This window comes from Microtus pennsylvanicus, chromosome 17, assembly GCF_037038515.1.
Source record: "Microtus pennsylvanicus isolate mMicPen1 chromosome 17, mMicPen1.hap1, whole genome shotgun sequence".
NCBI lineage: Eukaryota > Metazoa > Chordata > Mammalia > Rodentia > Cricetidae > Microtus > Microtus pennsylvanicus.
Genome location: NC_134595.1, coordinates 16404856 through 16428127, shown reverse-complemented (window position 1 = coordinate 16428127; position 23272 = coordinate 16404856). Strand labels below are relative to the sequence as shown.

Genomic DNA, 23272 nt, shown 5'->3' with positions numbered 1-23272 from the left:
AAGGCAGGCCTCCAGGGGATATCGGCCAAACATGGCATTTCAAGATGTAATAATAATAATAATAATAATAATAATAATAATAGGTATCTCTCCATCTAATCTACATAGGAAGTAGAGAAATACAAGATCTCCTGAGTAAATTTGAAGCATGAAGATCATGGGAAAGAGTTGAAAGGGAGTGGGGAGAAAGAAAGGGGAGCAGAGAAAAGAATACAGCTCAATAAAAACAATTTTAAAAAATTAAAAAAAAATAGATCCCTCCCAATGTATTAAGGCTAGATGAGGCAGCCCAGTAGGAGGAAAAGGGTCTCAAAAGCAGGCAAAAGAGTCAGAGACAGCCCCTGCTCCCACGGTTAGGAGTCTCACAAGACGACCAAGCTTCATGTTCATAAATATCACTCCTGACACCGCCTGGAGCATCAGGAACCAGAGAATGATGGCCCAGAGACCTGGGATAGAACCAAACAGGACCAGAAAAGAAAAAAACGGGGGACAAATTTCACAGTTTTTTAAACTTTCAAAATTATCTATAATGAATTAGAGCCCCAACATAAAACAGCATAAAATCTCAAACTTACCTTGGTTTGTGACCTTTCTTTCTGTTTGCACTTTCAGAATTAGATTTCAAGAGTTCTTCATGATAAGTGGAAGATATTACTCCAAACTTATTGATCACAGGTGACTTGTGAACAGGCATAGTTACAGATCAGAAACCTGGAGAAAAATTGCAAATTCTCAGTTAAAATACAATATAATACAAATTAACAAATCATGTGCAAAACTTATACAATGTATCAAGAAGGAAACCAGGCATACTGGGGGATGATTTAAACTGAACAAAGGAATCAAATCTAACACGCCCAAACCCAATGTTTTCTATTACGTCACTGTGCAAGCTTATCCATTTACATGATTCGTGTCTATTATAATGGAAGTCTTCTTTGCAAAACCACTTCTGGAACAGCACAGCTGGCTAGGCAAGTGGGCTACCCAAGGCCAGTGGGTTTGCGTCACTGCTCTGTGCTGGATTCTCTGTGTAAGCAGGGAGAGCAGCTCTGTCCTGGGTCTAAGAAGGGAGCGGCATGGAATACATCAGTTGTTCACAACAGGGACTAGCATATAGCAGGGTTTTCGCTAAATGCTGGTGACTGTTCGTGAAACATCGTGCTTACTGGGGTTTTTTGAGACAATGTGTTAGCATCTGTTTATATTTCCTGCTTTTTGATCCTTGGGGTTATGCTTTCTCATCTATCCCTACTACCCATCTTTTGCTTCCTTTTGATAAATACCTGAGCGTATTTTTATGAATGTATAAACAAATTGGGGACACTATTTATGTTTAGTGGAACATCTAATGCAAAAATGAGAGTAAAGAAATAGGTCAATCACATTTATACTGAACTATTTTTCATTTCTAAGATAACTTCTAAGACAAATTCAAAAGCTAATCCTTCATATCATTTAATAATTTGACAGAAAACAAAGTACATGAAAATAGAGTAACTGAAGGCATTCTTTCTAAAACCGTGGTCAGTTATAAACAAGAGGATGTTCTTAGGTCTAACAAAAACAGAGTGGACAGTCTAATAAAAGCTGCAAAGTCTCAGGACCAGACTGGAAGAGAGTCACAGAACAAGGGACTGTAGGAGAGAGGAGTTTAATTAAAACTGTGTCCTTTGGCTGAGGAGTGCAACCTGCTTGAGGCTGCTCTCAAAGAAGCCTGCAGACTAGGCTTCACTTGCCTCCAGCTCCGGTCCCATCATCTGCTTGTGCTTCTGGTTAGCCAAGCCAAATTGGAGCAGAAGGCAAGGCACAGGATGGAGACGAATGGGAAGCAGCACTGGGGGGTGATGAGACAGTATCTGGCACAAAATGACTGACAAACATGAACTGAGGTCTTCTATTGCTATCGCTATATGGCAAGGCTTGCTTCTAACCATCCTAAGTCAGCAGACTTGCGGAGCAACTTGGGGTGATGTCATCAAGAATGAGGTTCAGTTTAGTGTAGAATACAAGCTACTCCAAGCAGAATTCATGTGTTTGGAGTATATTCTATTTAACAGCTACCAATATTAAAATTAAGCATTTCCACCTTAAAAGACACCCAGTAAAAAAAATTCAAATTCATATCAACCCGAATATGATTTTCACAGACAGCCCACAAGCGGAAATAAGCAGCTGAGTTCATCTGATAAATCTAATAAATGCTGCAGAGTTGACAAGGTTTTGATGTGATACAAAATTATTGAGATGATACATTCAAGTAACCTACATAACGATTATCTCCCAAAGAAGGCAGAGCACACCCCCTCCTGCCCCAGAAGCTCATGAGTTAGCCCATTGGTGGAATATTGAAAATACCCGAAACACAGCTGAGATGCTCAAGCTAAAATATGCTGTATTCAGGTTCATTAACAGATGGACAGAAAAAGGTACAGGGAGAAAAGGTGTTCGAAGGGTGGGGTCTCTGGGACTGCATTTTAGGTTTATTGTCTCAGCTTCGCACAGTGTTAATTGTGGTTTTAAGGTTTCAGGAAGCTAGTGCCTAGTTGGTTTACAGCGTGGAAACAACTGTTCTACGATCCTTACATTGTGTCAGATGCCTCCGGAAAAGAGCAGAAGAGAAACATCACATTTCTGTTGAAAATTTGCAAATGCAACTGACCCTTGGTAATTCTGGAAACTGGATCCATCAGGCACCGGTTTATAAACTAGGTAAGCAATGTCGGCCTCTTTTTTAAGTGTTTCTTATCAAATTCTCAGTACAGCTACAAATGTGAAGGCATCAGTAGAAGAATGACGAGTGTTTCTGTTCTTGTGTTTTCAACAGGACACTGTTGCATGGCGTGGTATTTTGAGATTAGTTTTTCTTTCTAAGTTTTTTCAAGTAAACTACCTTTTAATACTTTCAATGATTTTTAACTTACATAAACCCTTGTTCTCGTTTTGGCATAACCAGCAAAGCAAAATTTAAATATGATTTTAATAAATCTGTTCTCGTTTACTCATGACAAATAGACCTCACAGGACTATTTTTGTCAAGAAAACACAAAGCATTTGGGACCATGGCAAAAGTCATGTATCAAATGTGTTAGCGTGTTTTCAAATCAGAACAATTTTTTTTTCCTTTTCAAACTTTGATTTTTAAGAGAATAGGGTCTTTTATACTGCAGGCTGGACTTTAAATTCATTATGTAGTTGAGTTTGACCTTGAACTTTGGATCAGTGTGTCACCAGCCTGACTTCTGGCACTGGGGATGGATGAACCCATGCTTTGTGCCCACTAAGTAGCACGCTACCAACGTCTGTCTTGTATCATATCGAGTTGGATGTTTCTAAACTACCAAAACAAAAGTCTGTTCTTTTTGAATACATGCTGTGTAAAGAAGAAATAAATATACTCCTTAAATGCCACCTACATTTAAAAAAAAAAAAACAAAAGTTCAAAGTTGAGCGAATTTTGAAAGGAAGCATTAAGCTTAAAAGTCAGCAGGGGCCTTGAATTGTCGCCGTATCTCTTAAGGTGGCCCTGTTACTCAGCCTCTTAAAAGGCACTTGGTTTTGAAAGCAACCATGAAGGACTACACCAAAGCTGTTTCCGTGTAAAAGGTTGATTCTGCAACAGACATAAACTCACAAAATGCCTTCCAAATAGTACCATGTTCTGATGTGTTTAGCATTGCTTGACAATATAAGAACATGGTCATAGAAGAAATAAATCCAGTAAATGTCTTCATTGCAGCTTGATAAATGCACAGTATTGCTTACACTGGCAATTGTTGTACTACTTTGTAATTTGAACAGAATAGCTAGTTAAAGGTAGAATTATTGGGGCCAGTGAGATTGCTCAGAAGGTAGAGGGACTTGCTGCAGAACCTGAAGACCTGAGTTGGATCCTCAGGTCCTCCATGGTAGAAAGAGAGAATCAATTCTTGAAAGTTTTCCTCTGACTTCCACATGCATGCAACAGTGCACATGTGAGACACACACACACAAACACAAACACACACACACACACACACACGGCACCATTCTAGAAAGGGGCAGAAAAGTGAGGCAGGTTAAAGTCTCATGTAACAGCCAACTTTATTCAGAACATCAGACTGTTTATACTCTGAGAGTTAAGGAGAGTCATATCTAAAATCTAAAATAATAATATCTATTCTCACCACTACTAACATCCAGATAGAAACTATGTTCTTTGAGGATACTAGACAGCATTCATCAACAAAAAGAATTTCCCCAAATGGAAGGAGGTATTCTTTTAATATAACCCTCTGTACAGTAAAAAGAAAAGTCGGGGGAATAAAGTGTACAATCACAAGGAGAAGCCACACGTGGCAGACAAGTAGGCTGCACGGAGCAAAACCATGTTTTTCCATAGAAGCACATAAACAATTATAGTAGCCAGTTGTAATGAATGATCTGAAGTAAAGTCCCAGCACTACCCCTAAGAGGAGCGTGAGAGCATAAGCTAGAACAACGCCTTGTTTCCGAAGAAACTCAAGTCACAAGGCTCTATCCTGTCTTGTTTTCTTAGAGGTTTTCCTCACAAGCACTCAGAATTCTCCTTGTACAACTTTTGGACCACATTCTAACAATAAATAAATATACAAATCTATTAAAAAAAATCAGTGGTGGCACACGCCTTTAATCCCAGCACTCGGGAGGCAGAGGTAGATGGATCTCTGTGAGTTCGAGGTCAGCCTGGTCTACAAGAGCTAGTTCCAGGGCAGACTCCAAAGCTACAGAGAAACCATGTCTCGAAAAACCAATAATAATAATAATAATTGTGTGCAAGTAAAATTAGCAGTGAACTACCTAACACTAAGAGAGATAGCATTTTTTTCTAGAGAAACTGTTAAAAGTAAGACACCAGGGACTGGAGAGATGGCTCAGTGGTTAAGAGCATTGCCTGCTCTTCCAAAGGTCCTGAGTTCAATTCCCAGCAACCACATGGTGGCTCACAACCATCTGTAAAGAGGTCTGGCGCCCTCTTCTGGCCTTCAGGCATACACACAGACAGAATATTGTATACATAATAAATAAATAAATAAATAAATAAATGTAAGACACCAGCAATGACAAACTGTGATCTAGGAATGAGAGTCTGTCAGAGATGGGAAATAATTCAGACAAGCAAAGAACTGAACAAACATCTTTTAAAACTGAATCCAGGTGACTTTAGTCCCACAGTTTGATTTCTGGCCTTGGCCAACCACGTGGCTGGCTTTGGATTGCATTCCTCACCAAATGCACCATCCGGGCGAGGCTGTGGCTCATCTGCCGTCTTCTCGCCCAGCTCTACTGAGGTATAATTGACAAAGCTGTGTGTATTTAGGGAATAGATCGAGATGTTGGGAGTAAGTGCTGTAGAAAGATGACCATGTTAACAAAACTATGTATCCCCTCACATACAGATTGCTTACTTGTGTGGTGAATACATTTAACAATTACCTGTAGCACAAATAATAAACCCAGAGACAGATATTGGGGTTCAAGCTGAATGATCAGAGAAGCAAAGCAGCCAACCACTAGAGAGCTCTGACCTCTACAAAATCTTCACACTGAAAAGAGAGCGAGTTCCTGTCTCATCCCGAGCCTTATATTCCTCTCCAGTGCTGGGATTAAAGGTGTGCACCGCCACCGCCCAGCTTCTGTGACTGACTAGTGTGACTTCTGTATGGCTGGCTAGTGTGACTAGCTTTGCACTCTGATCTTCAGGCAAGCTTTATTTGTTAGATCATAAACAAAACGCCACCATAATTACCTTAGCACTTTTCATGTATGCATTGCTAACTATGGTCTCCATGTTGTACAATAAACCTGTGCAGGGAGCCGGACAGAATCGCCATTACAAGATGGTGTTAACATCCTGTCCCGTTGGAAATAAACAACTCCATATATGGCTATGCCTTTGGGAGCTACGTGTCCTCTGTTTCCCCGCACGTGCGGTGTTTTAGAGCCCTTTGGCCTATCCCGATGCAGTCTAGTGTCAGCTGATGGTGGCAGCCAATCACAGGGCGACCCGTGTGCCTACTCCCTATATAAGCAGCTACTTTAGTGCTGGGGGGGGGGGGGGGGGGGGGGGGGCTCTCATCCTGCTCTCCCTCAACCAAGAGGCACTCCATTAAAGTGTGATCTGAGAAGAATCCTCGTGTGGTGGTTGTTCTTCCTCACTGGTCGAGAAGTTCGCCGCAAACCTGCGGATCTCTCCTCCAATGGAAATGCATGCCTTTGGTTAAGGGTTCCATGTCTACCCTCGACCACAGCCTCAGTGAGCGTCATCCTTCTCTCTGCATTTTGAGCTTGATGTTTTGAATCTACCCACGAATAAGACCACGCAGTATTTATCTTTTTGTGTCTGGCTTATTTCACTTAACAAAACATCTTTCAGTTCCAACCATTTTGGCACAAATAAGTGCTTTTTTTTTCAGGCTGATTTATTATTCACACATATATGCTGTATTTCCTTTCTCTGCTGATTCATCAACAGACGTTTGTGCTGACTACGTATCCCGACTCTTAGGCTGCAATGAACACCATTTCCATCTCCTTTGACTATATCAGAAAAGTGTATTTATTCCTTCCATAGTAACCTCTTATTGTTTCTGTATCTAAATTTATAACTTTTAAAACACTGAACAAGGAACATATCCAAGCTCACCTACATTTATGATATACAGAATGGATATTGTCATACATCTATGATTTCTGGCAATTTGGCTGTGTGGTGATAGCAAACTAAAACAGAAATATATTGCCTATCAAAATAATATTCAAGCATAGAGATTTATAGATACAGAATCAATGTATTTCTTAGATATTAATTTTAGTTTTTATATAATTTAATAAGAGAACTTATAGGAACTCACTACTATTGAAATATTGAAAATGTGGCATTAGTGTTAGATAAAAGTTAAAGTTAATGTTCAAAAATGATTTTAAATTTAAATTTCTGTTATGCCTGTCATGATTCATATTTGAAACTCATTTTTACAATGATTGTTATTAAAACAAAATGTGTAAATAACAATATACTAACTTAGTTCATGCAAAAAATAGTAAGAAATTAAGAAACTTTTATGTTTTTTTTTTTTCTGAGACAGAGTCTCTCTGTGAATCTCTGGCTGTCCTGGAACTCACTCTGTGGACAATGCTGACCTCGAACTCACAGAGATAGTGCTGGGATTAGAAGCATACACCAAGACCACCCAGTGAAATTAAGAATCTTTAAGAAAGCCAGGCGATGGTGGCGCACGCCTTTAATCCCAGCACTCGGGAGGCAGAGGCAGGCGGATCTCTGTGAGTTCGAGACCAGCCTGGTCTACAGAGCTAGTTCCAGGACAGGCTCCAAAGCCACAGAGAAACCCTGTCTTGAAAAACCAAAAAAAAAAAAGAATTTTTAAGATATGTAATAAAATATAAGAGCATTATGTCTATTACTTGTCAAAATCATTTATCACGAGCTATTGTGGGTCATGATGTAATTAAAGCCTAAAGCAATTGAAAATTCAGATGTCAACCCACCAGAGAAATTATTCTCAGATGGAGAAACCCTGTATAGCAAGGCTTGCAGGACCACTGACTCTAAAAACCGGTTGTCTGTGTCTGTAATTTCTCCCATGAGTCTCTTTTCTTCCCTAAGAATAGTTTTAAGTGTTTCCAAACTGTTTGTGTGTTTATCTTGTTAAAATATCCCATCTATTGGGCACACGTATATCTGTGGATAGTCAAGAAGATGATTTTTCTCTACACCGTGTTCTCCACAGTATGGTAAGAAACTTAGAAGCCTGTTCTCTATCATTAGCCTTACTGACAGAGTAAGTTGGCCAGACATGATGTGTCCTTCTGGACAGATCACAAACGGAACTTTCACAGATTTTACTTAATAAATGCCAGGTGTCTGACCTGGTAGGATCAAAGCCCTTCAAAGGATTAAGGGCAGATTAGCACAATATTGCAGGTATCTGGCCTTGTTATATCATATTCCTTCAAGAGATCAATGGCACCTAAGTGCTAAGCTTCCTTCACTGGCACCTCCCTGCTCTGACTCAAAATAGCAATTAACACTTTGTACCAGCTTTTGATGCAATATTTTTGATTCAGTAAACCAACTGTTTGTGTTTAGGGCCTGAGATTCAGGTGATAAGAAAGGCTGCTGACTAACCATGTCAGATATTAATAATCACACTTAAGACATGTAAAACAGTACACGTAGTCTTTATCTCTTCCTTAGATTTTTCATTGGTTTAGTTTCTTTCCTTTGTAACCTTTGTAGCTGTCCCTTTAAGAGACAAGCTAACTTTTACAACCCGCAGCTGCTGCCAGTCACCAATTAAGCTGACCAAGTCTTTGCCATGCTTGTCTTCTCATGAAGAGTAGGATCTAAAAGTCACTGCCATACTTAGGGTCGTATATGTTTTCTTCTGCATATAAACTAAGTGATGAAACGTATGCCCCCAATCACTTTTTTAAATGCATATTTAAACAATAATTTCATCAAGCACATTAATACTAAAATGAACACACTGGCATTATCCTAGTTCCCATATGAAGAGCAGGGTCCTGCAAAGGCCACAGGAGTGTAGGGAAAGATGAAAGAGAGAAAACAGATTCACCTGGAGAGTTTTCAAAATCAACTCAGCTGATGTGCTTTTCCTCAAAGGTTGAAGGGTAAAGGACGAACCTAGAAAGAGGGGTAGGGAGAAAAGAGGTAAGGAAAGCAGCAAGAGGGAATGGGGGTGGAGAGCAGGGGTAGCTTCAAACTATCAAATTCTGGCCTCACCTCCTAGCTCCTGCAGGAAAATGGCAGAAACCAGGAAGGGTGTGCAACAGCTTATCAGGGTAAAGGATGACAGAATGCTGTCCCTCATTGACTGAAAAAGGCTTCTCATCTGGCAGTTTTTCAAGCATGGGAAATTAAAGATTGGATTCAGTGATTCCTATAAAGACTGGAGACCTGGAAGGAGTGTAAAGGACCCACATCTTACATCTCTGTCTCCTGTGCTGTCCTCAGTAAGAGGATCGGGAAAGCAGTCAGATGCCAAGGAGCCTGGGGACCTGGCTCCTGTACTCCTCTTTCCAACTGTCATCAAAGTTTCATTTTACTTATAAAATGGATGATAATATCTAACGAGAGTTATATGTAGATTCAATAAGGTGAAATACTTGGAATGTATTACACATGTATGTATGTGTATTTCTATGTATGCATGTATGTGTACATGTTATGTATATATGCATATGTGTGTATGAATATTTGTATGTGTGTACATATGTATGTATGTATGCATGAAAGGTACAACAGACAACCAGAACAGGTGAGAGGAAATCATCCACAAAAGTGTAGACAACATTTTGAACAGCATGGTACACTTAAAATGGGACTATTATAGAATACATTTAACCATGAGAGGGTATACATTCTCTCTGAGTACAGTTTCTAAAACACTGATCCCATTTTATTCCACAGTGAAGGCTTTGACAACTGCACAGTAGCGAATCTGTAGAGTAATTAGGTTCCTTGACATCAAAATACAACTAAATTATAAATAGTCCAAAAAAATTAATTAGTCCTCCATGTATAGGGAAATAAAAATTATAAATCATATGTAGACCAAAAATTAAATACTAGCAAGACTTCTAGAATACTTAGACCTAAATAGCAAAATCATCACATGTAACACATTGATGTGTGGCAAATAGCACTCCAGGAGAAGTATCAGAAAAGTCAGATAAGATTATGGAGTATGGCTAAAGGGAAAGGGCTGGAGAGATTGTCGGACTAGTTTGTCTGTACTCGGAGGGAGACATGTGGAATGAGAAAATGCAGGTAGCAGAGACACAAAAGAAACAGACATAGGATAGATTCGGGAAGACTGCCAGTGAACACTGCAGCCTCGAATTTATTTTTCATAGTCCTTTTATACTCCAAGCCAAAGGGGAGGGGGAAAAGACTTTTCATCATGATACAAGGAGCAAACAAGAGTTCCAAACATTGAGGAGCAAAACATTCAGTAGCTACACCTTAGGCCAAAACATCTTGTTGTTTGACCTTGAAGGAGCAACAATAGGCTCGAACTCTCTGACCTTATGTCAAGATGGAGCAGCGCCACTGTTATGGGCTGCCATAAGAGATTGCTCAGAGGTTAAGAGCACTGCCTGCTCTTCCAAAGGTCCTGAGTTCAATTCCCAGCAACCACATGGTGGCTCACAACCATCCATAGTGGAATCTGATGCCCTCTTCTGGCATAAAGTCATACATGCAGATAGAGAACTCACATACATAAAACAAATAAATCTTTTTTTACGCTGACGAGGGAGGGGGACTTGATTGGGGGAGAGGGAGGGAAATGGGAGGCGGTGGCGGGGAAGAGACAGAAATCTTTAATAAATAAATAAATTTAAAAAAAAGAAAAAAGAAAAATATATTTAAAAAAATAAAGGATGAAAATAGCAAAAAAAGTAGAGATTGAGAGAATTTTAAACAACAAACAACAAAATGACACATTAAAAAAATTTTAGAGAGAATTTTTTAAAAGCCAAGACACTCAAAATAATATTCTTTAGGAAAATTAAGACTTAAACTATAGCTGGAATTCTTTTTCTAACTACAACAGCTAACTGTAAAGACAGCGCCACCTAGCTGTAAAGACAGTGCCACCTAACACATGTTGCGAGGTGTGGAACAACGGAACTTTCCTACAGCTTGCGGATGAGGGTGGAAATAAGCTTTAAATTCTTAGGAAACTGACTTGTGTGACATGACACCATGATCCAGAAAACTCATCTCAAAAGAAATGAAAACCTTGTCACAAAAGCATTGAACAACAGCGTGCGTAGCAGGGCGATTCGTCACAGGTCGTCAGGCGAATGAAGAAAGAACTGGTCTAGATAACGGCGTTGTCCTCACTGGTAATAAACTCCTGCTGCATGAGCAGCGAAGCGTGGATCTCACAAGCACTGCGCTGACAGACGCCCAACGTGACGGTTTACCACTGCCCTGGTTCCTTTCTAGCGAGGTGACAAAAACACCCTGCAAAAGCTTCTAGGGGCCAAGGGCTCACAGTTCCAGGTTACTGCCCATCGCTGTTGTGAGACCCAAAACCCCTCTGTGAAAACAGATTCAGGAAACTGGTAAACACCAGAAGTTTTGGTTTGACCATTCTGGAGAAGTGGGCATCAGCCAGTGGAGAAGTGGGCATCAGCCGAGACGAAAGGCAAAACTGGTAGATATGGCCATTTGGTGTAAAATGGTTGCTGGTGTCAGCACTCGCCTAGCAGAGCCCCTTCCCAAATGTCCCACCCTCCTGGGGCTCCAGGCCCCTCCCTTTTCTGAGATGAAGGTGCAGACTGACAAATGGTGTGGCCGTGACCCAGGCATGCGGAGTGCCTCTTGAGCACTGTGCTGATGGTGGCATTAATAGCCACCATCTTCTCCCCTGGAGCAGGGGAGACCTAATATAGTAGGAACCAAAGATCCGACAGGGGCTTGAAGTGTGCACGGTAGACATAAAGGAAGTACAAAACAATATGTGCCGGACACACAAGTCCGCCAACTGTGCTCTATAACTCACACACGCATTTAATTTTATAAAATAAGCAATTTTCCAGGCATAGTAAGTATAAACACAATTAATATGAAATAGCAATATTCGTATTATTGAAATAAATGTTTTAAATAAAGATGATTTAGGAAGACTTGGATGATATGGATAAAAAAATGATTAAAATTTAAACAGCAACTTCTTACATTTATGCCCTATCAATCACTTATTAACTCATTCACACAAATGCATTATGAACTGATAGCGAGATGATAAAATCTTGCGCTGACATACTTACTTAATATCTTAAATTGCTTCTCCTCACCATAGGAAGCCGTTTAGCTTTATGCAAGCTGCTCATGAGATAGATGGCTTACGAATGAACTGCAGGAATGAATGTAATTGTCCATGAACTCTTATATAGGGCATGTGTTGCATGACAGTATATTTTATTTATTTTCAATGATCAGTATACAATATGAAATAAAGGAAGATGCATATGTAAACCAGAAATAAACATTACCTTTAATAACAGTATATTCAGCACTACCAAGAAGCGTCTGTGTTGTTTACTTTAAGAAGTTGTCGTTAGGAAAGTCCATTTGGTGGACAAAGTAAAATTGCTAATGATGTTTGAGATTCCTACGTTTAAGAGAAGCAAAGATGATTAAAATACGGCACCTTCCCCTAACAAATTATAAGCTAGTGCAAAGGACAGGCCTGTACGGCAATGTGGCCACACTTGACAATGCTGACTCCATGATCATACTGCATACTAAGGGGAAAACTGACCAAGAAAATAAAAAAAAAGTCACCACTACATGTTGCAAATGTACACGAACAACTAGAGAGTTGCCTATTTTGAATTCTTCCTTATGCCTTTCTCTTAGATTATTTATCTGGTTTTGGTACTGAATTCTATAAATGTAAATATTATTTTATGAACAAAATATCTAGAATGTGGAATAAAACTGATAACTCTGTCTGCAGCTACCTGGTATTCATGGAGGCCTTTTAGCAATCCTCACTTTTGTTATTTGGCCAAGCCTAAAAGGGTCTTAAAGGCATTCCTTAAAAAGCAGAGGAGCCACTGGAGAAAAGAGATTGATCAAAGAAATGACGATGAAAGAGGCCCTAAACTGAAGACACACAAAGTCTGGGCTTGAAAAGATCAAGTATAAAAGGCAAGCTACAAAGAATGAGTGCAAATGACCAATGAACAATTGGAATAATACAACCGTCCAAATAGAGAAATGGCTGGATTGTGGTGCTCTATGAAGCCATGACTATTAGGACGCTGGCTATAGAAATGGAAGAAGCTGCATGTGGTAGAATATCTGAATGTCTTTGTGAGAAAAAAAAAGTCTGACTGCCAAGGCCATGGGTGAGTCCATAGGCCCTGTTTCTGAGCTCTAGAAAGTAGCGTACTAAAGGAAGGAAACCCTCAAGTGTTGAGGACATTGAACACTAGTTGCCTAATCTAGAGCCACAATGGTGCAGGATCAATGTGATGGTGATAGAAAAGGCTTCCCTGTGTACAAAGGATCTAATGGTTTATCTGTAGATCAACAACAAAAAGTACAAATAACCATAGAAGCCGTTCCTTGCTAGCAATGACCTCTGCATAGTGATGTGAGATCCTGTAGACAACCTGGGAGAGAAGAAAACTGTCAAGTTTGTTCTTGACAGACAAGCTCTCTAGAGACATCCTGTAAAAAGCAGCATTATTAATTCCTCACCATGAGTGCTTGCTAATCTTTCTTGTCCGTTTGACTAGGTTAGAGCCGCTTGGTAGGCACTTATGGGAGTATCTGTGAAGTCATTTCCATGGTAGGGAAACTGAAGAGGGAAGCCCGCCCTGCAGGGAAGTGAAACCAGACCTTCGGCAAGAGGGGGGATGGGCAGGTACAACACCTCTCTCTGCTCCCTGACTCTGAACGCCAAGCCATAGCCACATGTACCCTGCTGCCATGCCTTCCCTGCCCCGATGAGCTGACTGCGGCTTCTCCAACTGAGAGCCAAAAGAAGCACTTCCTTCTTTAAAGGCACTTCCGTCATGCATTTTGTCACCGCGATGAGGTTAGTAACAAACACATATCAATATGCAAATTCAGTGTAACATCGGCAGCAATGGCATTTATGTTAAATAAATAAAAGCATAAATGTCCCCTGACTTGTAAATTAGCAGCAGTTAAGACAGGCTTGAGAATCCAAGAACAGGGCCAGTGAGACAGCTCTGTCAGTAAAGTGTTTGCTTGTAGAAGCACAAGGAGGCTGATTTGATGACCCACTTCCTGCCCTCAAATTCATGTCAAAAAGTTGAGCGTGATGTTTATGCTTGTTGTTTCAGTGCTGGGTAGGTGGAGACAGGTGAATCTTCAGGGCTCATTGACCAGCCGCACAGCCTTCTGGGCTAGAGAGCTCCGGGCTAGTGGTAAACCCCTTCTCAAGAGCCCAGTTCCGGTGGAAATATTTACTAAACACTACTGCACCTGAGGCTTGAGGAACACTGGAGCAGAGAAGGCAGAAAGAATGTAAGAGCTGGACAGTCAGGAAGCCTGTTGTAAGATTGTGTCTCTTAGTGACATCAGAGGCTATATACGAACAGTCTCACATACATGACTGCCTGGGCGTTAGCTGAAAAGGACAATAGACATGCAAAGTGCATGGGGGAAACTCAGAAAGAATCAACACCACACAGAGAACTACAGGCAACTAAGGAAGGCTGAAAGTCGGAGAAACAGTCTTCTCCAGGGAAGAGCACAGCAAATGGTTAGCCAGTACCAAACGATTAACTCAGAAAACACATGCAGATAACATTACACAGACACAGCAGGTTATATACATGTATTTAGAATATATATATGCATATGCATGTAACATGTATGTGTGTATGTATGCATGTAACAAAATATAATGAAAAAAGAGGATATGAATTTGAAAGAAGGCAGGAAGGGGTATATGAGAGATTTGGAGGAGGGAAAATGATATAGTCATATTATATAACTTCAAAAGTAAAAAAATAAATAAATCAAGACAAGTAAAAAGATACAGAACCTGAGGAAGAGCCCTTGAGGTTGACCTCTGCCCTGCATGTGCACACTCATACATACATACATACATACAAACATACAGACAGACAGACATACATACTTACATACATACACTCATGCACAGACAAGTAAAAATAGCTTCAGGAGGTCCCTGAAACAGAACAGATTTACTCAGCTCCTCCTTCCACAAGAGTAAGAGTAAAGACTGTTGAGAGTCACTCTCAGACAAGCCAAGCTGAAGCAGCAGCAGAAACGGGTCCACCTGCCAGGAAGAAGTTTAGACCAACCGAGGCACCCGGAAAGGACACTGTCACCTGTTGAGCTGCCTTCAGACTGCGCAGTATGCTCAGGTTCCCAGCTTTGTGAGCTGTCACTCATTCTGGAGTGGGCTTTGGTGATACAACTGTGCATCATTTCTGCTTCTGTAAGTGACCCCAGTAAAACTCATTGGTTCATCAAACTGGACTTTAGTGACATCAGTACTTAGGTCTGCCATGGGCTTCCTATGAGGTAAGTAAATGGGTGTTGCATCTCCCCATGAAAAACCTCATTACACAAATGTGTCCTCGTGGACATACACACACATAGAGACAGACAGAAAGACAGACAGACACACACACGAGTCCAAGAAGTAATAAATGGTTCTGTCTTGATCAATTTACTCAGTGGCTAGCAGGTAGATCCATTTTGATTAGTTAATATTCATCATTTCTCACCCCAGTATTTTGTGGGTTTTTTGGGCTTTTTTTTTTTTTTGGTTTTTCGAGACTGGTTTTCTCTGTGGCTTTGCAGCCTGTCCTGGAACTAGCTCTGTAGACCAGGCTGGCCTCGAACTCACAGAGATCCGCCTGCCTCTGCCTCCCGAGTGCTGGGATTAAAGGCGTGCGCCACCACTGCCCGGCTCATCCCAGTATTTTGTCTCCAGTATTATTTTCTAATGAATAACAGGAGTATTTTGTCCTGTTGTATACATTAAATCTCTTTATCCAAGCCAACTAACCAGAACTTCTGCAGGTGTCAAAGCCGTTCCCCTCTGACCGTAGTGCTATTGCTCAGCTTACTTTGTTTCTTTTGAGTAAGGAAGAATGGAACAAAGATGGAAGAAGGAGGAAACAGTGATGACGTGATGGAGAATGTCCTTCTGCATGTTGTGACTCTGCATATCTCTTATCAGTTGATGCATAAAACTGTTTCTGCCCATGGCCAGGCAGAGTATACCTAGTCAGAAAACCAAAGCAAAGATAGGGAGAGAGAAGGCAGAGCCAAGGAGATGCCATGGAACCACCCAAGAAGAGAGACGCCAAGAGGAGCCTAAGGAGAAAGATGCCAGAACAGAGGTAACGCCAAATCAGTAGAAATGGGTGACTTTATAAGAGAAAGAGCTATCCAGTAAGAAGCCTAAGCCACTGATCAAACAATTGCAACTGATAATAAGCCTCAGAGTGGTTATCTCATAAGCAACTGTGGGAACCCAGTGGCCAGAGAGAAACCAGTCCAGTAGATGGAGAAAAATCTCCTTCTGCAACGATGATCATGAACGTGAGCACGTAGACAAAAATTTACAATGTGTAGAAAACCAACAAAACACAAACCTTAAAGTCCAGGTTTTCAATGAGCAAGAAAGCCATCGACTGAGTTAAAAAAAAATGCCTAGAGCTGGTGGTGGTGACACACACCTTTAATCCCAGCACTCGGGAGGCAGAGGCAGGAGGATCTGTGTGAGTTCGAGGCCAGCCTGGTCTACAAGAGCTAGCTCCAGGACAGACTCTAAAGCTACAGAGAAACCCTGTCTCAAAAAAAAAAAAAACAAAAACGAAAATGCATAGACATGGATGATGGAGCATGAAACAGAAGGAAGTCATCCCAAAGACTGCTGCCAGACACTGCTCCATCACGCAGTGATTCCGTTACTATCCCGTGATAAGCTGCTCAATTTCTAACCTAGAAAAAGGATGGAAAACTGATATATCCGCGTAGGCAGCTCCCGGAAGCAACCGAGGGCATGATTAAAAACTCTTTGTGCTTACTTGATCTCAGATCTCCAGAAATCAAAGAGACAATTTACCTATGCTAAAGATTCTACAAGGCCAAATGACCAAACTCCCCAGTTATGGAGTGAGTGGTATAGACCAGGACCCAGTACCCCAGGCTATTTTTAGTCTCTCTGAAAGCATTTGCTGCCCACCCTATGTCTGACCTAACAAGCTTGTGACTATCAAAGCCATGAAAATATATTCTTAGCAAACCACCAGCTTTCACTCATCCGCAGGCCAAGAATGTAACCAGGGAGCATCTCAACAATGGAACAGGGCTTCCCCCACTCTGCTAGAGCTGTACCTGGGATTCTCCAGCAAAGTGTTCGATAAATACTTTGTTCTGTAACTAATAAGATTGAATGCAACCACTTCTCAAATAGAACATGATATTCTGGGTAACCTGAATCCCTGCTCCTAGACCATGGTCACCCAGATTTGGATTAAGAAGAAACCATCTTTTATTCTGTTAGAGGCAAGAGCTGTTTGGGTGTTACCGTTTGTATACAAGGGGCTTTATCTGTGTTTGATCTGTGGCTGTGTAAAGCTTTACAGACTGTCTTTCCTAGAGCTAAGAAGCACCTGAATATTTCAGTCTGTAATGATCTCATTATTTCATTTCCCCGGTCATTTCTATTTAAATCACCTGGAATAACATAATTGTATATTATCACGCTTGGTGCAAATCTGCATATATTTTCCTGCAAACGTATTTAGGCATTTGATTTTAGAGAGCTGTCCCACACAGACTCCATGAGGGATATTCTGTAATTACGTTTTACGAATCGGAAGATTTAGGGATTTTAAATACCTAAGCCCCAAATTTTTAAATAAACAGCTAAGAACTGTGTCTCCATTTGCATTTTGTTTTAACATGGCCTCTTCCTTCAAGCATGGCACGCCCATCCTCCCATTGTCACAATAGAGCTTAAACAGCCCTGACAGAGAAGCCATGAAATAAGTACAGCGATACAGAGATGGGTGATTGGCAATTCCTAGTGGAAAGAAAGGAAGAGGAGGATCACAGCCATTATCTCCTCCTGACCCCAGCAACTGCAGAGGATCTTGGGAGAGCCTACCGTACAGGAAGTAGACAGTGACGGGAAAGTGGATCTCTTCTGACGCAGCTCTCCCGAGGTTGCTCCCACGATGGAGTGGGACTTCGCAGATGCAGCTGCTTCGTGTCAACCACGTTCCTGTTAGCCTGCCTTGCCCATGCGCACTCCCCTAAGTAACCTCAATAAAATCGCTGCTTCACAAGTTGGGCTCGGGTGGAATCGTCTCTGATTGACACCCTCAACTGCAGTGAATCAACACTGTTCACATTTCCCCAGGAAATGTTATACAACATAGTTTCATAAAGATTTTGAAACAAAACGCGTTTGGAGAAGAAACACACAGGCTGTGATCCAGCTAGCTAATCCAGCAACGGCGGGCTGTGAATGGAAAGCCCAAGGGGCCAGCAGTTGCTTAGTCTATGAGGCTGGATGTCGCAGTGTCTTCAGTATGTGCTGGAGTCCTGCAGAAGCAAGCTCTGATGCCAATGAAGGAACGGGCTTGCTAGCACGGAATAGAGCAAGCAGGCAAGGAGCAAAAGCTTCCTTGTCCTTAATATTGGCTCCCAGCAGGAGGTGTGGCCCAGATTAGATCTGGATGAAAGTTTTGGATTAAAAGCATGTTTTCCCACTGCAAATTAAGCAGAAATCGCTCACAGGTGTGCCCTCTACTTTGGGGTTTTAGTTCATTCCAGATGTAGTCAAGTTGACAACCAAGAACAGCCATCACACTGAATCCTTCTTGTTCTGCTTTGCAGCTCCTTTGAGCATGTTTGTTCTGATGTGTCTCCGTGGGAACTCCATGGCATCTATCCAGCAGAACTCACGGATACTTTGAAGCAAATTTGGGACGTTTTAATCCCTGGATTTGGGAGGTTTTGTTTTATTTTCATTTTTTTTCCTGCTTTTTTTCTCTTCTCCTTAGTGTTCTCATTAGATAAGTTTGAATGCGCTGAACGGGGCCCACTTTTTAGTTCCGGTTATATTCCTTCTTCTCCAGTTTTCCTCTTGTTCTTTGGACTGCATCCTTACACACGCACTGACTGCGAGTCCACCAGTTCTCACAGTCTCGAGTTACTGCTACCTTTTCTAACAAAGTTTTCTTTTGGTTTGGTTTTTAGACTTTCAAGTCCAATTTTTTTTTCATTTATTTCATATGTTTTGTGTGTGTGTGTGTAATTTTCTGGCTTCATTGGTATTCTACATTTTACTAAATACTTGCTTGAGTTCTTCCATGATTTCTTTCGATATGGTTTCCATTAGGTCTCTGAAAAATACCTAATGGGCTCGTCACAGGATTAGGCTGCTAACTCTGACATCTTTAAGGAAACCGTAACACTTTTCCCTCCTCTAGATAAGTTGTATTTCCCTGATTCCTTGTGTGGTTTAAAATGTATATATTGAAAACTGACCATTTGGGGCAATACATTCTAGCAATTATAGGCACAGATTCTCAGATTCTTCTAGAGGTCTTTGCCTGGGTCTGTGTGTGTGTGCCTGGAAGTGTGTGTCTGTGTGTGTGTGTCTGTGTGTGTGTGTCTGTGTCTGTGTGTGCATGTGCCTGGAAGTGTGTGTGTGTGTCTGTGCCTGTGTGTGTGTGTCTGTGTCTGTGTGTGCGTGTGTGTCTGTGTGTGTGTGTCTGTGTGTGTGTGTCTGTGTGTGTGTGTCTGTGTGTCTGTGTCTGTGTGTGTGTGTGTCTGTGTGTGTGTCTGTGTGTGTGTTTGTCTGTGTGTGCATGTGCCTGGAAGTGTGTGTGTGTGTCTGTGTGTGTGTGTGTCTGTGTGTGTGGCATGTGTGTCTGTGTGTGCATGTGCCTGGAAGTGTGTGTGTGTGTCTGTGTCTCTGTGTGTGTGTCTGTGTCTGTGTGTGTGTCTGTGTGTGTGGCATGTGTGTCTGTGTGTGCATGTGACTGGAAGTGTGTGTGTGTCTGTGTCTGTGTGTGTGTGTCTGTGTCTGTGTGTGTGTGTGTCTGTGTCTGTGTGTGTGTGTCTGTGTGTGTGGCATGTGTGTCTGTGTGTGAATGTGACTGGAAGTGTGTGTGTGTGTCTGTGTCTGTGTGTGTGTGTCTGTGTGTGCATGTGCCTGGAAGTGTGTGTGTGTGTGTGTGTGTGTGTGTGTGTGTGTGTGTCTGTGTCTGTGTGTGTGTGTGTCTGTGTCTGTGTGTGTGTGTGTGTGTGTGTGCGCGCACGCCTGGGCATGTGTGCTGGTGCCTTGGCTAGGCTGTTTCAGTACTTTCTTTTCCCTCTCAATCTGAAGCTGTTGGCACCACTGTGCAGAAAGCACAGCCATGGCATGCACACGGCATCCCGGGGTAACAGTGGGTTTGGCTAACTCTCTTTGACTGTCTCTCCTTCCTCTCTCTGTTCAACTGTATGCCACACTCTGTGTTTGAGCCAACCCATTAGTCACCAGTAATTATCAGATGATCGTTTTATTACTTAAAAATATGTTCCACCGAACAAATTGCTCAGCAAAGTGATTGATGTAGTTCGATTTCTGCTACTGTGATAAAAAACACTAGCTAAAAGCAAAGTAGGGAAGGCAGGGGCTTATTTTCACTTACAGGACTCAGCCCATCCTTGAGGACAGTCAAAGTAGAAACTCCATCAGGAGCTTGGAGCAGAATACATAAAGGAACCTGCTTGCTATCTGGCTCATGGGCTCATCGTGCTCAGCCTTCTTACACAGCCCAAAACCTAGGGATGGTGTCGCCTGCAGTCTGTTGGTTCCTTCTACATCAGTCAGTAATCAAAGCAGTCCTCAACAATCTTGACAGGGACAATCCCTTGGCTGAGACCCCCTTCTTCACATCAGTGCAGGCTGTGCCAAGTTTGAGAGTTGAAGCTAATTAGGACACTGATCCGATTAAATTTGGGGATAGGTTGTTTTAAGCCAGCTTTTGAGGTTTGTTCTGATTCTTTCATTCCCTAGTTATCATTAGTAGAGCTGCAATGAACATAAATGACCAGGTATCACTGGGTGGTGGCGTGTGCCTTTGACCCCAGCACTTGGAAGGCAGAGGCAGGCAGATCTCTGTGAATGCCATGATAGCCAGAGCTACACAGAGAAACCCTATTGAGAGAGAGAGAGAGAGAGAGAGAGAGAGAGAGAGAGAGAGAGAGAGAGAAGTAACAAATGACCATGAGTCTCTGGAGCAGGATGCAGAGTTCTTTTTGTATATGCCCAAGAGTGGTTCTTTGTTAGGGTTTCTATTGCTGTGATAAAACACCACAACCATGACCAATAAGCCTGTTGGAAAGGAAGGAGTTTGTGTGTTTGTTTGTTTGTTTGTTTTGACTTGCTTCCCTATTGGTGTTCAAGATAAGCTCCAAAGCTAAATTGATGCAAGAACTAATCAGATTTAAACAGGCAAAAGCTAGGTAACAGAGAACAGGATAAAGAAATAAGGTAAAGATGGAGGTAGATAAGTTTGTGCCATAAAATCATATTTATTCATTTGCCAGGGGTATACAATAAGTCTGTCTTAAAAATAATGCTCAAAGCCACAATTTACTGTGTTTAGAAGCTTAAAACCTAATGGCTTATAGGCAAAGAAGTTATTCCTGGTAGAGTTACAAGACATTTTCCCCACAACCACCATAAAGAAGACAGACTCTAATGGACTGAATTCCCCCCTCAAGATAAGAATAACAAACAGCTTCATGGGGCGGTCCCCTGTGCTCCGTATAAATATACAGTAGTCCAGCAAGCAATAACACCCACCGTCCCAGCTTCTGCTCCCAGTCAGACAGCTGCTGCAGGAACAATGCCTGTGTCCTGTGAGAATAGCTCTAGCCGCCAGAGATCGCACCAACCGCTAGGCAGCGTCTTCAAGTGCATGGAAGTACCGCTGTCTGCCCCAGTGCCTAAGGTTGTGCAGAAGGGCATTAGTGTCCACAGCTGATAAATATAGTCCAAGATTCTGAGAGCGCTTCATGCTGATGCCCTCAAGATGGCAAAAGCTTCCTACCCAGGTGGCTACCTTGAGAATTTCTCAGTTAAAATTTCAAACCATGCTGCAGAGCAGGTTACCATTTTGTAAGTTTCTGTAACATATGTATTTGCATGTGTGAGTGCGTGCCTGTGGGGTGAGGAGTGAGGGATGGGGTATGTGTTGATGTGCTTCTGTGTGTATGTGTGGTTGTGCATGTAGGTGTTGGTGTGTGGGGTGCGTGCCTATGTGTGTGTGTTTATGTGTGTGTGTGTGTTTATGTGTGTGTGTGTGTGTGTGTGTGTGTGTGTGGTGTGGGGAGTGTAAGTGTTGGGTTGTATGTTGGGATGTGTCTATGTGTATGTGTAGTTATGTATGTGGATGTTGGTATGTTCGTGTCTGTATGTGAGTTTGTTGGTGTGTGTGAAAGAGTATGTGTGTAGATGGATGTTCACGTGGGTGTTGGTGTGTGAGTTGATATGTATCTGGGTGTGTTTGTGTATGCGCGTTTGGGTTTTGTACGTGTGTGTGTGTGTGTGTGCGTGTGCGTGCGTATGTGTGATGTGGGGAAAGTGAGTGTTGGGATGCCGTGGAGAGAGGGTGAGTGTTGGGTCATATGTTGAGATGTGTCTGTGCGTATGTGTGAGCATTATGTGTTAGTTGGTGTGTGTGTAGTTATGTGCATGTGTGTGTTGCTGTGTGTGTGGACGTGTGTTCATATGTGTGTTGCTGTGTATGGACGGGTGTGCATGTGGGTGTTGCTGTGTGTGTGGACAGGTGTCTGTGTCTGTGTTGCTGTGTGTGTGGATGGGTGTGCATGTGGATGTTGCTGTGTGTGTGGACGGGTGTGCATGTGGGTGTTGCTGTGTGTGTGGACAGGTGTGCATGTAGGTATTGCTGTGTGTGTGGACGGGTGTGCATGTGGATGTTGCTGTGTGTGTGGACGGGTGTGCATGTGGGTGTTGCTGTGTGTGTGGACGGGTGTGCATGTGGGTGTTGCTGTGTATGGACTGGTGTGCATGTGGGTGTTGCTGTGTATGGACAGGTGTCTGTGTCTGTGTTGCTGTGTGTGTGGATGGGTGTGCATGTGGATGTTGCTGTATGTGTGGACGGGTGTGCATGTGGGTGTTGCTGTGTGTGGACGGGTGTGCATGTGGGTGTTGCTGTGTATGGACGGGTGTGCATGTGGGTGTTGCTGTGTGTATGGACAGGTGTCTGTGTCTGTGTTGCTGTGTGTGTGGACGGGTGTGCATGTGGGTGTTGCTGTGTGTGTGGACGGGTGTGTGTGTCTGTGTTGCTGTGTGTGTAGACGGGTGTGCATGTGGGTGTTGCTGTGTGTGTAGATGGGTGTGCATGTGGATGTTGCTGTGTGTGTGGACGGGTGTGCATGTGGGTGTTGCTGTGTGTGTGGACGGGTGTGTGTGTCTGTGTTGCTGTGTGTGGACGGGTGTGCATGTGGGTGTTGCTGTGTGTGTAGACGGGTGTGCATGTGGGTGTTGCTGTGTGTGTAGACGGGTGTGCATGTGGGTGTTGCTGTGTGTGTAGACGGGTGTGCATGTGGGTGTTGCTGTGTGTGTGGACGGGTGTGCATGTGGGTGTTGCTGTGTGTGTAGACGGGTGTGCATGTGGGTGTTGCTGTGTGTGTGGACGG

At 42.4% G+C, this 23272-nt stretch overlaps 1 protein-coding gene across 2 annotated transcripts in view; it reads right to left on the bottom strand.

Moving 5' to 3' along the window:
- Window positions 1–23272, bottom strand: part of Tmem232 (transmembrane protein 232) — a 273538-nt gene that overhangs the window by 245947 nt on the left and 4319 nt on the right. Inside the window, exons 1-2 of one of the 2 annotated variants that reach the window (XM_075951451.1) lie at window positions 8622–8689; window positions 579–714 (exon numbers count right to left, since the gene is read on the bottom strand). In XM_075951451.1, the coding sequence (XP_075807566.1) occupies window positions 579–697 (119 nt within the window). In that variant the 5' untranslated portion in view covers window positions 698–714; window positions 8622–8689. Of the gene's footprint in view, window positions 1–578; window positions 715–8621; window positions 8690–23272 lie in introns of those variants that run through there. The other variant, XM_075951450.1, reaches the window with a different exon arrangement.